Genomic DNA, 16,260 nt, shown 5'->3' on the forward strand with positions numbered 1-16,260 from the left:
CAGCGTGTCCAGTAGGAACTGCATCTCCTCTTTCTCAGTTCTTACTCTGGCTTCTGTCAGCCAGCTACACCCAGGGTCCCCGTGTTTGCCAGGCTGCCAGTGTTCTAGCTGCCCTGGGATGACTGACTTCTTGGTTTGGCTTGCCGTGTCTCCTCCTCTCCTCTCTTCTCCTCTCCTCTCCTCTCCTCTCCTCTCCTCTCCTCTCCTCTCCTCTCCTCTCCTCTCCTCTCCTCTCCTCTCCCCTCCTCTCCCCTCCCTGCTCCCCTCCCCTTCTCCTCTCCTCTCCTGTTTCTTTTGTAAGAGGCCAGCTTTCCATGTGGGTACAGGGGGTCATCGCCTTGGACCATCCTCTGCTACCTTCCCAGGTGGTTATCAATGAGCTGGATTGGAAGTAGAGCAGCCTGTACATGAGCCGGCACCTATACTGGATGTTAGCAACACAGGTGGAGGCTACATCATTGCACCAGCCCTCCCTCCACTTTTGCTTTTCTGATGACAGAAATTATAGGATATTAATATGGGCAAGGTACACGACATTAGAGTTATTATTTTTATCCCTTAATGAATCTTTCTCTTCAGAAAGATCTTATTCACATTTTTCTACCACATTTGAAGGGGAGGCAGATACCCTAGGTGATACATTTATTTTCCTCCCTTGATTTTGTTTTTATCTCTCCATGGAGCCAAGCAAATCCTGTTAAGTAAATTATGGGCATAGAATTGGCAAAGCAGTGGAGAAACAGATCCTGAGGGAAGCAATGGTGGCATATTTCATGGGTGGCAGATGAATAACAGAGATGGGCATCAGTGCCTCAAATGTCGTTGACAATGGTTTCTTTCTAATTTTAATACTCGTTTGGTATGCCAAGGGAGTGAGCTCTGTGGGTGGGCATGCTGTCACAGGGACACAGTGACTATTAAGCTTCATCATCAGTAATGCCCAGTAAAGAAATTTCATCTCAAGCTATGAGAATAACAGATGACAGTTGGTGGGATATGCAAATGACATTTCCAGATTTTTCTAAAATTCTAATGTTGTTAAAATCAAGTTAGGCTTTGTTAGGGCTGTCTGGACCTATCAAATTGCTGATGTACAGAAACAGTTTCACTTGGCACTTAGTCATTTTCATCCAACCTAAATCCTTTCCTCACATTACTGTGGAAGACCAAAGCATTGGTCGAAAATTTTAGGCGGACACCGGCCTTTCTAAGCAGTCAGGGATGCCTGCTGGCACAGCCTGAAGCGAAGTAATTTTCCTGTCACTGTGCATATTCAATCACAGATTAGGCAATTACTTTTTTTTAGATGTGAGAAAGGTGAATTAAATATAACAAACTGGGCCCGGCGTGGTGGCGCAAGTGGTTAAAGGTCCTCGCCTTGCACGCCCCGGCATCCCATATGGGCACCGGTTCTAATCCCAGCAGCCCCGCTTCCCTTCCAGCTCCCTGCCTGTGGCCTGGGAAAGCAGTCGAGGACGGCCCAAAAAAGCTTTGGGAACCTGCACCCGCGTGGGAGACCCGGAAGAGGCTCCTGGCTTCGGCTCGGCATAGTATCGACCCGTTGCGCTCACTTGGGGAGTGAATCATCGGACGGAAGATCTTCCTCTCTGTCTCTCCTCTCTGTATATCCGCCTTTCCAATAAAAAAATAATAATAATAAAAATAAATCTTAAAAAAAAAATAACAAACTACTCCAGTCTTTAAGACTATGATTTTAAGTAACAGCAATAAAAGAACGGTTCATATCGTTTTATTTGAAACTGGTTGTACTTTGAATTTCATGTGCAATTCATATTTATAGGACAGAGTAAGATACATGACTATTTTAACTATTACTGCTTCAACTAATAATAATAATAATAACAATGACAACAGAAATGTTTCCTTTACTAGGCACCTACTATCTGTCATATCTATCATTTTGACTCTTGAATTGTGATTTTATTTATTTTTATATATTTTTTAAAGACTTATTTTTATTGGAAAGGCAGATTACAGAGAAGATGGACAGAGAGGAAGATCTTACATCCGATGGTTCACTCCCCAGGCGGCCACAACGGCTGGAGTTGAGCCAATCCGAAGCCAGGAGCCAGGAGCTCTTCTGGGTCTCCCACACAGGTGCAGGGTCCCAAGGCTTTGGGCCATCCTTGACTGCTTTCCCAGGCCATAAGCAGGGAGCTGGATGGGAAGTGGAGCTGCTAGTATTAGAACCGGTGCCCGTATGGGATCCCAGTGTGTTCAGGGTGAGGATTTTAACTGCTATGCTATCGCACCGGGCCCTGAATTGTGATTTTATTTAATATGATTCAGAAGAAACTAGACAGTCTTGATTAGAAATAAATCAGCAAGGAGGACAGTTTCTTCTATTTCAGATATTACTTAACCAGGTAGTTGCAGTTAATAGATAGTATTAGTAAATAAGTAATAAACAAGTAGTATTAAAAAGGTAAAAGTTAACAACTTCTAGGTTTTTATTCCAAATAAAAGTGCATTGTATTTAGGACCTGGCACGGTAACCTAACAGCTATAGTCCTCACTTTGCACACACTAGGATCCCATATGGGTGCTGGTTCATGTCCTGGCGGCCCCATTTCCTATCCAGCTCTCTGCTTGTGGGCAGGGAAAACAGTTGAGGATGGCCCAAGAACTTGGGACCCTGCACCCACGTGGGAGACCCAGAAGAGGCTCTTGGCTCCTGGCTTCAGATTGGCTCAGCTCTGTCCATTGTGACCACTTGAGGTGTGAAGCAATGGATTTAAGATCTCTGTCTCTCCCCCATCCGTATATCTGAACTTCCAATAAAATAAATAAATCTTAGAAAAAGAGTGCACTGTATTTCAAGGAAGGGCTAAACTCTTCTTAGCTAAAATGTTCTTTTTCAGTGTAAAAGTAAACCGACATATAAATTAAAGCAGAAGAAAAAAGCATCATAGACAAGGAAAGCATTGTCAGGATTCAACACATGTTTTTTTCAACAACATGTTTTTCCCAGTGCTGTTGTTTGGATATGTCTCCTGACAATTTTTGTGATGGAAATTTAATTTGGAAGTGTGGCCTTTGGGAAGAATTAGGCCTAAGAGAGGCCGTCAGAAGGTGGCCCTCCTCCTGGCTCCAGGGGCTGGCATGCTCGCTCTGTGTTGTCTCACTCTAACTTGTACTGGGCTTTAATCCTGTAAGAAGGCCCCCTGCAGATGCTAAGCAGACGCTGGCACCCTTGAACTTCTCAGATGCCACAACTATGGGACCCTTCTTTGTTAAATTATCTGTGTTTGGCATCCTGGTATAGCAACAGAAATGGAACAAGATGTTGATTTAAAATGGGAGGTGTAGGGGTATCACGCTTAGTACAGAGCACAGCTTCTCCGAAGCTCAGGCACGCATATATTTGAGCCAGCATGTTATCCATAAGAGTATGTGTTTAGCAGGAAGCTGGATTCAAGACTTGAACACACGTACTCCAAAGTGGAGTTGTAGGCATCGCAAGTGGCATCTTAATAACTAAGTCATGTGCCCCCCGGACCCCTGACTTGGTACTGACCTACACATCACTCAGCTACACTTATATACACAAAATGGGCCTAAGGGCTTTGTGTGTGGTCTGATTTCCCATTTAGGTCTGTAGAGAGATTAGCTTTACTGTGAATATTAACAATTCTATAACTTTTGATGTAGTCAACTGTTAATGTCTTTTCAGTTCCACTCTTATCTAAGAATACTACATAGAGTTATAGGAGTGATTTGAGGGGAAATACCTATTAATAACTTACTGAAGATACAATATGAGAGCTTTTCAAAGCCTTTAAGTAAGTTGACAGGAACTCTGAAAATTGCATTACATTGTTGAGTGCAACCAATATGGATGTAGAGCTTTAGTGCTGTCTTCATAGGCCTTTTGCACAACATGCTTCCCCTTACTCTCAATAGAGTTGGAAGTAATTTACATCAGTACAATCTCCTTTGTTGAGGGATTCCCTGGGCGACTAAGCAGCTTGTACAGGTTTTCTGGTTCAGTGTGGTGAAACATACACCCAAGCTCTCCATGTGAGCACACCAATGACGGAACAGAATCAGCAATTTCATGTAATAACACAATATGCAAAAACTATGGGTTAATTTCATTTTTTGCACCAAAATTAATTATCTCCTATTTTTTTTCTGTGGTGAGTTTGAAGTATCTTTTATGTTAATATGTGCTACAAGAACATTTTTATTTATATTATTTACTTATTTGGGTAAACTCACTGTAGTTGCAAATTAGACTGAAAGCATAGATGAAATTAGGACATCAATTAACTTCAAACAATTCTGCTCTTGTATTTTTCACTCAATTTAAATTCAATACTTTGAACAAGTAGATTTGGTCTGCTCTGTTGTGTCTGTTACATCGCTATATACTTTCATAGATGTTTTCTCATTTAACTGTTTTAGTTGCTCTACTTTACAGACAAAAAGATAGAAACATAGAGGGATTGGGCCCAGTGTGATGGTTCAATAACATTCTTATCTTGCAGGCGCTGGAATCCCACAGGAGCACAGGTTTGTGCCCCAACTGCTCCATTTGCCATCCAGCTCCCTGCTTGTAGCTTGGGAAAGCAGCAGAGGATGGCCCAAAGCCTTGGGATCCTACACCCACATGGGAGACTTAGAAGAGACTCTTGGCTCTTGGGTTTGGATTGGCTCAGCTCTGGCCATGGACAGCATTTGGGGAATGAAGCAGTAGATGGAAAGATCTTCCTCTCTATCCTTCTCTCTGTAAATCTGATCTGCCCTTAGAAAGAAAGAAAGAAAGAAAGACAGACAGAAAGAAAGAAAGAAAGACAGAAAGAAAGAAAGAAAGAAAGAAAGAAAGAAAGAAAGAAAGAAAGAAAGAAAGAAAGAAAGAAAGAAAGAAAGAATGAAAGAAAGAAAGGAAGAAAGAAAGAAAGGAAGAAAGAAAGAAATAGAGGAAGGAAGAAAGAGAGGAAGGAAGAAAGAGAGGAAGGAAGGAAGAAACTAATTTAGGAGTATAATGTAACAGACATGAGGTCACAATTTTGCTGTCTATAGATCCTGTACATGATGTCTAATTCAGTACTCTACGACAGCTCAGAGTAGAGGAGTCTTGGAAATAAAGATATTTTCTGAAATTCTAGTAAAACAATTCATTTTAAAATAGTTCTTTTCCTTCGGATGAATTAAACAAACCATGAGGAAAACTAGTTGGTTCCAAGTTGGAACAACTAACGTATTTGTTGTGAAACTATTTTCCTAATGTTTCAATACTGTCTTTGTGCTGACTGGCAATAGAAAGAAATGTTCTAGAAATAAGGATTTGCAGCTGCCTGCAGCGCCAGCATCCCATATGGGTGACAGTTCAAGTCCCAGCTGTTTCACTTGTGACCTAACTCCCTGCGGGTGGGCCTGGGAAAGCAGTGGAGTGGGCCTGGTGCTTGAGCCCCTGCACCTACCTGGGAGACCTGGGAGAGGCTCCTAACTCCATGTTGTCAGTCCCCTCACTTGGTAAGTGAACCAGCAGATGAAAGGTCTCCCTCTCAGTCTCTTCTTCTGCCTTTTCTTTCTCTCTAACTCTACCTTCCAAATAAATGAGTAAATCCTTTTTTTATAAACATTTTTTCCTAGTTGAACTTTTCTAAAATTTTATTTTATTTTTATTGGAAAGGCAGATACACAGAGGGGAGGAGAGACAAAGAGGGATCTGTTGATCTGTTGAGGGATCTTCCATCTGTTGATTCACTCCCCAAGTGACTACAATGGCTGGAGCTGAGCCAATCCAAAGCCAGGAGCCAGGAACTTCTTCTGGGTCTCCCACACAGGTGCAGGGTCCCAAGGCCTTGGGCCGTCCTCGACTGCTTTCCCAGGCCACAAGCAGGAAGCTCGATGGGAAGTGGTGCTGCCGGGATTAGAACCGGCGCCCATATGGGATGCCGGGGCGTTCAAGGCGAGGGCTTTTGCCACTAGGCCATGGCCCCCAGCCTTCTCCCTACTGTTTTCCCCTACATTATAACAAAAGTATAACTCTTCAACAGCAGTCACAAGTCACAAATCATTCTTATTCTGGTGCAAAAATTTTGAAACTCATGTATTTTTTTTCATAGTACACATTTTCCATGACCACTGCAATAACTCCCTTATATTCATGGATTGTAAACATTTCTTACACTAAAATAAATTTGTGTTTTAACTTAATTTTTCATAGACTTTCCCTAATGTCTTAGAATAGGAATTAAGAAATGTATCCTAAGGCTGGTTAATCTGGGTTAACTCTGTTTAACCATGTACAAGCTGTGTGACCCAGAGAAATCAAAGAAACAAACAAAATTCTATTTTTTGAATGTTTTAAGTAACTGCTGAGCTTTGGTACTCCTTACAGCATTTAAAATTGAATTGTATCAAGTTCAAAGGAATCTACTAGAAAAGCAAAAATTCCATTTTTCAATGCCTTAATGCCACTGTATCAGGGGCTAATAAGGATTAGAAAGGTTTTCTAATTCCTAAACAGAAATTCTCTGATTTTGGGGGTTTTCTGCCTAGTTTAAGTATAGTTTCTTCCTGCTACAGGACATATTTGGAAACATGAATTTTAACTTGACTTCTCTTTAATAGTGCAATAGTTGCTATTGACAAAGATAAAGTAAATCTAAGAGTGGACTATTCTATCTCTGGGACCTGGTGGATCATTTAGAAATGTTTGTATGGCTTGTAAGAGGTTTGGTTTTCTACTGTTTTCAAAGAGTAAACATAGTGATTTGATCATTCTGAGTACACACACGTGTTGCTTAAAATTCTTACCTTCTTAGGGAAAATAGATGATTGAAAATAAAGTTAGGGTTGAAAGTGTATGTCTATAATAGCGCCATTGGGGGATTTTGCGTATCGATTCTGTCATTTTACAACACTCTGTGTTATAAGCAAAGAATAGGAGTGGGATAGTTTGTAAGATCCAGCCATCAGTGCTTTTAAAATCAGTAATTTTAGGTGCAAATGAATATTTTTAGGGTAATCATTATTTTCTTGGTGTCCACTTAAGATTTATGTAGTTCTTTCTATACTCTTGGGGAACAGTGGTTTTTCCACTTATTACTTGTGGATTCTTTATTTAGTGGAGGGTTAAGTTTGCAATTAGAAAGAAAATTGTCAGTATGTCATTGCAAAATTAAAAGAAAAGTAAGGGAAAAGGAGGGGAGTGGGGAGCAGGGGAAAAAAGGGTAGAGAAGAAGTATTGGGATGCTCTTAAAACTGTGTATTTGAAATCTATGAAATTTGCTCCTTTTTTATAAATAAAAATATTCATAAAGACATATTCTGTATAGTCAGCCTTCATTCCTGCTTCTGACAACAGTTTCCAGACTCTTCTCTCGGCAAGTGTCTGCTCCACCACCAGAGTCAGTTTTGGATGGATTGTCAGGCCAAGGTGAAAGGGGAACTGTAAGATGCACTCTGGAAGTCTGAGAAAGTGACAGAAAGTTGTGGGTTCAGCCAGATGACTACAGGATAATTCACGCGTTCTCTGCCCCAGGCAGGCTATGTCCCTGGTTGCCTTTTTCAATCTGCTTTTTCTTCTTTTTTTAATATTTCCAATCTGTAAGCCTGTCTCCTTCCTATAAACTTTAAATTCCCTATAGTTTCTCTTACTTTATTTGAATAGCTCTCTTGCATGTTGAGTGAAATGGATATTATTGCTTTAGGAATTATAGTGTTTTAACATAAGGAATGAATTATTTTAAGAAAATACCAATAAAAATGATATAATTGATATATTAATATAGCAAAAAAATGTATTAGCGAATGGTGATGACTGGCAAACAGAACTATCATGATCGCTATAGTGAGATCTTTAAGTACATTTAAGTATTACAATGACAGTATTTTGAAAAAGTAATGATTGATTCTTTTGATTAAAAAAAACTATGGACTTAGAAAATATGCTAAATACATTTTGAAAAGATAGTAGCATTTTTGTTTTTTGGTCTTTTTAAAAATCTAAAACACTGTCAGAGAATTTGGTTTTTCTTTTTCCAAGGGAGAGGGTCTTTTATTTGTCATCATTTCTCCCAGGTAGTTAAACAGGAGAATCGTCACCCTTTAGCAGTGAGAACAGGAGTCAGCGATGCAGGAGGCATGAAGCCGGAACCCAGCCTGCCTTCCCAGCAGCCCAGATGTCTTCAGCCCTGCTGCTTCGGGTCCTTCTTGTCAAGTTCCTTCTCCTGGAACTCGGTGTCTCAGTGCACAACTTCCTTATTGCCTCTCACACCTGGAACGTCTCTCAGGTCTGTTTGGGGATATAAACTTGGAGATCGATGACTTCTGGTCCACCAAATTTCCCCCCTTTTTACCGGATGCTTTTATTTTTAATTTCAAAAATAAAATGCTAACATTGAAGGATGAAGGTTGTTCTTAGAAAAGATGTTGGCGCTTCTAAATGCTACCAGCAAGTGTGTTATCTCAGGGAAATAGTGCTCAGAATTCCAGGTCACTGAAAATTCTCCCAAATAATCCATTCTAGGGAAAGGAAGCCTCACACTGTGGAGATGTGACTGAGAAATGACGTAACACCAAGCGATGGACTATGTTTCCAATATGACCTTTATTGAGCAAATACTGCTGTGTCGTTTTACATTGATCAACATAAGGTTGCGAACTGTGCATGTCAGCAAGGTTCTCCCATGAACAAATGTCCATTGTAAATGCACCAGTGAGGTAAACGTAATTATTCATATATAGCGTTCTTAAGGCTAAAAGAGTTCTGTGTTTCATTTATGATTTTTTGGCTCAGTTGATACTTTGCAAATTACATCTCAAGTCATCCCCCCCCCGAGTGCCCCCCTTCCAACAGCTTAGGAAAATTCCCCAGGTACGTACGGTATCATGCATTTGAATCCCCCAGAGACTGAGGGGGGAGCACCCCCAGCTTGCATGCAGTCCCCTCCTATTGCACAAGTAAAGTACAAAGTCTGGAGCCCCCATGGGAGAACCCGTTCTGTTTGGAAGCTGTCGATCACATGCATTTTGAAATTGTCATATGGCTTAACCTTTTGCAATGGACTCAGGTCTTAGTCACTCTGGGCGACTTCCTTGACAATGGCGTGTGAGGTGACTTTTTCTACCTTCTTAGTAGACACTAGCTTCTCCTCAAAGGTCTCTTCATGCTCTTCGACCTTTTGAGTGACCGTGACGGACTTAGTGATGTATTTGGTAGCACCATCTCCCCCCTCGGTGGTGATTTTTTCTATCTTTTTGGTCACCACTACTTTCTCCTCGCTTTTGTCACCCCCCTTCTTCTCATCGGCCGGGCTCAAGTCTAACCCATTGGTGACGACGCCTTTCTCCTCTTCGTGCCCGCTGCCCTTCTCCTTCGTCTCCTGCTCTTCCTCCTCCTCTTTCCCTTCCACCTCTCCGTTGACAGCTATGTCTTCCTTCCTGGCTTCCTTGGAGCCCTGCTCCCCCCCTTCCTCCTCACTGCCTCCCTCCTCTCCTGCCTTCTCCTTCTCTTGCTGCTGCTGCGGCTTCTCTTGCTTGGCCTCTTTCTCCACACTCACCTTCGTGGCTTTGGTGGCGGGGACAGCCTCTTCCGTGGCTTCCTCCTTTACCGGAGATCCAGCCTTCTTCTTCTCGGGCGCATCTTTTGGCTTCTCCTCCTTTTTCTCTACCTTCTCTTCCTTAGGAGACTCCTTGGCTACTTCTTTCTTTTCTTCCTCAGCTTTCTCTTCTTCTTCCTTCTGTTTCCCCTTTCCTTCCCTGGCTTCAGCTTTTGGCTTCACTTCTTCCTCGGGCGATTTGGGCACGGGGGACTTGGCTTTTTCTGGCTTTCCCACCTTGGCTTCTGTGGCTGGCTCCTCCTTGGCGGCCACTTTTTCAGGCTTCTCCTCGGTCTTTTCATCCTTGGTCTCGGCTTCTGCTTCACCTTCACCTTCAGCCTCGGCCTCTCCTTCTTCTTCCTGCTCGCCTTCATCCTTCTCACTAGAGCCTTCCTTCTCGGATCCGCCTTCTTCGGCTTGGTCGGACTTAGCACCCTCATCTTCTTCCTCTTCTTCTTCCTCCTGGCCTTCTTCTTCCTTTTCGCCCTCTTCCTCCTCTTTCATCTCCGGGGCGGTGGCCTTCACTGGAGACTTTTTGGCAGCTACGACTTCTTCTTCCTCGGCCTCCTGCTCCTCCTCCTTTTCTTCGGCCTCTTCTTCCTTTTCTTCCTCCTTCGTGGACACGGCCAGCTCCTCGGCAATGGCTGTCAGCGCTTCTTCCATTTCTGACTTCTCATCCTCCACTTTGGTTTCCTCAATGATCTCCTCCACAAACTTGTGTTGGACTCTGAGCTTGGGTGCTTCCACCTTGGTCTGAATCTTGCTGGAAATGGTGACGGAGGGCTGTCGGTGCGTGTACAGCGGCCCTGTGATACTTCCTGAGAATGTGCTGAATCTGGTCTCTTCGCCTTCCAGGAGTTTCCTGAGGAGAGAATCCAGGAAGACAAGACATTCAGTAACATTTTAAGCTTTCTGAGCTCCAGGACCTTAAGAGGAACTCACGGACCTGCTTGCATACAGAGAATCAGGTAAGTCGACAATGCCATGAAGCCAGTATAACACTTGCTGTCACTCATTGGTGTGTGGTGTCATATTCAGTGAGGGATGGTCTCCAGGTGCCAGCCAGCAGCCTGCTGCCATCACTAGCCACGCCCAGAGCCCACCAATCCCAGGTGGGCACTAGGTCTTAGCTCTAGAGCACAATCTGTTTGGTGCAATGTGAGTATTCTCAAAAGCTCCCTAAGAACCAAACCAAAACAAAAAACCAAAAATCCAGACTTAGTGATCTTTGGGACCATTTAGACTTTCAGAACAGATATTATTTTTAACTGAAATATAAAACAAACAAACAAAATCCACAAAATGATTAAGTGTAATTCAGGACTTGGCTGTAGCAAATTAGAGCTAGGTGTTAATCTGTATTAAGTTTTAAAATGGTCTTCAATTCTAATCATAAAGTAGACAATGTGTCCATTTAATGTAATTATTCTGTTTTTTTTTTAAAGAACTCTGTGGTTGCAAACTAGTCTTGCTATTATAGTATAATAAGTACCTTATTCATAGGAGAAAAACTCATTAATCAAAGAGTTTGTCCTTTGAATTTAATTAGCAGCAAGGCCACCTGAGTTCACAGAACTCTAGTATTTCTAACAAGATCATACATACAGATGTTTTTGTTTCTAGATCCATGATCTCTTCTAGATCTAAACTGCGAAGATTAATACCATTATGTGTGTAGATGTATAATCTATACAGTACTGTAAGAAACCACAGCTAAATTATTTAAATAAAATTGAGACATCTATTTTCAAGCATATCAATGTATATCTATTCTCAGCCAGATGATGGTGTCAAATAAAAAGAATAAAAAACATCCTGGTATTTGTTCTTTACATCACAGACTTCAAAACCTGAAATTTCTAGATGAAACATTAAAAGCCAAAATTCCACTTGGGCTACAAGCATTCCCATACCTTTTGTATTTTCTAAAATGTAAATGCTTTGCTTCAACTGGTATTCACTGCTTGTATGTAAAAAGTGGTGAAGGAAGGAAGGAAGGAAGGAAGGAAGGAAAGGAAGGAAGGAAGGAAGGAAGGAAGAAAGAAAGAAAGAAAGAAAGAGAGAAAGAAAGAAAGAGAAAGAAAAAGAAAGAGAAAGAAGAAGAAAGAGAGAAAGAAAAAGAAAGAGAGAAAGAAAGAAAAAGAAAGAGAGAAAGACAGAGGCCAGTGCTAGAATTCTTTAGGACAATGTCTTTAATTCTGCAAGACCGCCTGGCAGGTGTGGGGCGTGGGGCTCCTGCACCCTGGCTGCGTGGACTTCAGGCCTTCGCAGTGCGGTCGGCGTGGTGGGAGCCTCCTACCTGTAGGCTGCGATCTCTATGTCCAGGGCCATCTTGACGTTGAGGAGATCCTGGTATTCTCTCAAGTGACGGGCCATTTCCCACTTCGTTCCCCGAAGCTCATTTTCCAGCTGCTGAATGGTGTCCTGGAACAGACACAAGGAGTTTTCATCTTCCAAACAGCAGCTTTCTTCATAAATCTCTTTCTCGTTCCTCCCTCCCCCGCCCCCGCCACTTTTCCCCTCCCCCCTGCAGCCCCCCCTCCGCCCCCCCTCCAGCTCCACAGTATTTGTAGATTCCAAATTCCCTTTCTTTCGAATCTAAGGGATTCTGACAGACAGGGTCAAAAAGACATTCCCTGGCACATCACCCACTGACACCATTCGTTCCAGAACTGGTCTCAGCAGGAAATACACACTCCGTACTGACTTGACCTTTGCAATCTGTGCCTTGGGGGCTGAAACCAATTTCGAAAATTCTTCCAACCATGGCTGGAAAAGTGGGCATTTCTGCCCAAGCTATCCTAAAGTTGCTTATCTATCAAGTATCCAAACATGCGTCAGACTTGAAACGTGCAAGAGTGCCAAAACAGAGTAGCTGGAGAAGAGAAGCATGTTGGGGTGGGGGGTGGAGGGGGTGGATCCTGAGGAAGCCAGGGCAGGTGGGTGGGGACTGCAGAGCCGCGAGGACGCTCAGCTTGGGGCTCTGCGCGCGTTCCCGGGGCGGCCGACCACTAGGGAGCGCGATGGAGAGGGCGCCCGGCACGCGCCCGGGCGGCGGGAACGCGCGGCGCTGGCGCTGGCGCAGGCTGGCCGCGCAGCCGCCGTGCCTACCGCCGTGCCTACCTGGTAGCTGCTGAGGTCGTGGTTGTGGCGCTCCTCGATGTCGCTGAGCTGCCGCTCCAGGGACTCCTTGGTGCCGCGCACCGACTCGAGCTCGATGCTCTTGGACTGCAGCTGGCGCCGGTATTCGGCAATCTCTTCCTTGGCGGAGCGGATGGCCTCCTTGTTCTGCTCGGCCGCCTCGGTGAGCTTGGCGTAGCGGCATTTAAACCACTCTTCGGCCTGGTGCATGTTCTGATCCGAGTGGCACTCGAGCTGGGAGCGGATCTCCTTCAGCGCTGACGAGATGTCCGTCTTCAGGTAGTCTTTGCGCTCTACCGTGATGTGCGACGCCTGGATCTGGGCCAGCAGGTCCGCCACCTCCTCCTCGTGGTTGCTCCGCAGGAAGGCCACCTCATCCTGCAGCGACTGCACCTTCTTGTCCAGCTCCACCTTGACCAGCGACGACTCCTCGATGTCTTTGCGCAGCGCGCGGATGGCTGCCTCCGTGTCGTCCCGCAGCCGAGCCTCCTCCTCGAAGCGCTCCTTGAGCCGGTGGATGTCTTCCTCCAGGTGGTCCGAGTCCAGCTGCACCTGAGCCTTCTCGTGGTTCACCATCTCGAGCGTGGCGCGCAGCTCGCGGATCTCCTGGTCGTACGCGTCGCCCAGCTGGGCGTGCGAGGCCTGCTTCTGCCGCAGCGCCTGGATCTCCGCCTCGATCTCCTTGTTCTGTTGCTCCAGGTAGTGCACTTTCTCGATGTAGCCGGCGAAGCGGTCGTTCAGCCCCTGCAGCTGCTCCTTCTCGTTGGAACGGGACAGCTTGTAGTCGCCGCCGGAGCCGCCACCGTTGAGCAGCGACGAGGACTGGCTGAAGTCGAGGCTGCTCTCGGCCGAGCTGAGCATGGCCGAGCTGTAGGCGAGGCGCGGGGCGAGGGTGCTGCGCTTGTAGGAGGAGGACACGGTGCTGGGCGAGCCGCGGGACCACGACTGCGAGCGAAAGCCGCTGGACGGAGAGCCGCTGATGCGGCTGAAGCTCGAGCGGGTCTCGGTGACCCGCCGGTAGGCGGACGGGTTGCCCAGCGAGTCCAGCGTGTAGCTCATCTTGGAGGCCTCGGTGTGTGTGGCTGTCACAGCATTCTGCCGGCCTCGCCGCAGCCCCTTTATAGCCGCGCCGCTGGGCCCGGGCCAGGGCCCCGCCCCGCGGAGGCGGCGGCCGAGGAGGCGGGGACTGCAGCCCGGGCCCGGGGGATGGGGCCGGCGCCCGGCGGTGATTCAGCGCGCTCCCGGCGGGGGCCACACCGGCTCCGGCCCGCGCGCGCCCCTGCTCCAGCTCCCCTGTGGGTCCCACGGCGCTTGCAGCCCCGCCACCCCCTCCTCCGTTTCTCTTCACTTCGGGGTTGCAGTGGAGACCCCCGAGAGCGAGTATCCACCCAACGCCCTTTCTTTGTCTAGTTTTCTGCGTGTACCGCAGCCCCCTGTCGCCCCCATGTCCCTCTAGCTCTTAGTTAGCCCTCCACACTCTTATCCTCACCACCTTCTCTTCGTTCGCCCTTTCTCTGCTACTTTTTCTGTACCCGTCTTCTTCTCTCCTCTCTTGGGTCCCTACTTCGAGCGTTCTCTAGTCCCACTCAGCCCACCCGACTCTCAGAGCCCCTTCCTCCGTGACTTTTTCTTCCAAGTATGTTCTTGTCCTCTTCCCTCGTCCCCCTCCTCATTCGCACCGACCCTCCCCTCCCCCTTCCTCATCGCCCCTTCTCTCCGCTCCCCTCCTCCATCCTCATCTTTCCTCCCTTCCCCCACTCCCTGGCTTTAAAGCTGCGGGAGATGAACGCAGTGGAGTTGAGTCTGGAAGAAATAAAAAGGCTTAGAGAAACGGTCGTCTTGAAGCCTTCGGGAAGGGGACAAAGAGTACAGGCCGGGATAGTTACTTGATTCTAAAGTGGGATATGGCTCTACTCCTGTTTTACGTGTGGTGAACGTCCGTCTACAGTTTCTGCGGGGCCGGAAGGTAAGGCGCTTGAGCGCCTATGGCGCCGGCAGCACCAAGGACAGCGCCCGGGTCCCTAAGGCTCCTCAGCGGCTGGGCTGGTGACCTGCCCAGGCCTTCAGGACCACAGGGGGTGGGGAGAGGGCTCTCTTCTGCTTGTTTCTGCACTAGTGCAATTCAAGCCTGCTTGTAGTAATTGAGTTTGCAGAGACCAAGCTGGAATCCCACGCTAAGACTTCTCTGCATTGCAGGCTTGGCACAAAGAACAGATTGCAGATTTTGAAAACCCAAATTTATTAGAGTCAAGGAACAGAATGCTTCTGGTAACCTAGCTTGATTTTTCTGACATATGAGGCATGTAGACACTCTAGAGGTAACAGGCCCCATGTTTGAAGGTCAAATATTCCTTGAAAAGGGGAATTTGAAATCTGCTGAGATGAGAAGTCCAGGGAAATCCAGTTTGTGTTAAGTTTGAACACAGTTGCCTTGTCATCTTTTAAACAGGCACTTCCTATATGTAACTGCAGTGAAGGAAAAGGCATCTGAGTTAATTTTACATTAATTCAAAAAGTCACCAGACAATAAAGAAAAACAGATATTTTTCATCCACTTAAAGTGTAGTTTGTTTTTTTATTTATATTTTAATTGAGAACAGATTTTCCATATCTTGAAGCATGCTTATGAAACCAAGAACTGCACACAGACTTTCTGTTCCTGGCGCACTCCCAAGCATTCAAATGCCCCTTTGTCGCGGTAGCGCTGCGGGACAATGCAGGGGAGGAAAGTTCAGGATACTGCAGGACAAAGTGAAGGACAGGCTGTAGGACTAATGACCCTATGGGGACCGCAGGGATGAGTGACTGAGAGCGAAGGAGGAGAAACCGCACATGTAATAAGTAGACTCAGTTCCTTTTACATCATGCCTTTTCTGGTTCCCATTTAACTAAATGACAGAGTCGTATTCATCAGTAAGTTATCAGAAAAGGCTTTGGTTTCATAAGTACTTGTGGCACATTGATATTGAAATAGAGATAATGGGTTAGCAGGAAGGGAGTCACTTTTGGCTCATGAACATGAAACTGCAGCATTGCAGGTTGTGTGGGGAAAGGATGCTCTCCATCACTCGGGGCTGGGTTATCTTCAAGGGAAGCAGATCCCTGGTTGTAAGATGTAGCAAGGGACAGGTGACAGAATGAGGGGAATGACTGGGAATGTTTTCAAAACAGGGTTTCTGATTTTATCCCAGGAAATAAAGGAAAAGAGAAAGAAAACCCTGCCTTCTGCAAGGTCCCCAGAGTCTCAGGGCTGGACAGGACAGGATGGATTTAGATGGGGCCAAATACAATTACAAAGTGCTTATGGCTTAGTGACATCTGACTTTCTGTTTTCATGAACATGTAGAAAGCCCTTGGCAGTTTCACATTGCACGTTTGCTGAAAGCCCCTTCTGCAGTGAGCGCACATGGTTAGCCGGCAGGCTCCTGCCGCTTGCTTTCTTTAGGGCTTTGGAAATGGGATGACTCTGCAGAGAGACATTTACAGGGAAACACATGTCTAATTTCATAATTAGCCTGTTTTGCCTTGCATCTAAATTAGCTCA

At 45.7% G+C, this 16,260-nt stretch overlaps 1 protein-coding gene across 1 annotated transcript; it reads right to left on the minus strand.

The window, feature by feature from the left end:
* Positions 1-8,569: 8,569 nt before the first annotated feature.
* NEFM (neurofilament medium chain) lies at positions 8,570-13,952 on the minus strand. Its single transcript, XM_040966003.1, has 3 exons — positions 12,699-13,952; positions 11,875-11,999; positions 8,570-10,437 (listed from the first exon to the last, which is right to left on the minus strand). Exons 1-3 carry the CDS (start codon positions 13,773-13,775, stop codon positions 9,051-9,053), a joined length of 2,589 nt encoding a protein of 862 aa, XP_040821937.1. The 5' UTR covers positions 13,776-13,952; the 3' UTR covers positions 8,570-9,050.
* Positions 13,953-16,260: the final 2,308 nt, after the last annotated feature.

Source organism: Ochotona curzoniae, unplaced genomic scaffold (assembly GCF_017591425.1).
Source record: "Ochotona curzoniae isolate NIBS_2020 unplaced genomic scaffold, NIBS_Ocur_1.0 scaffold_4505, whole genome shotgun sequence".
In the NCBI taxonomy this organism is placed as follows: domain Eukaryota; kingdom Metazoa; phylum Chordata; class Mammalia; order Lagomorpha; family Ochotonidae; genus Ochotona; species Ochotona curzoniae.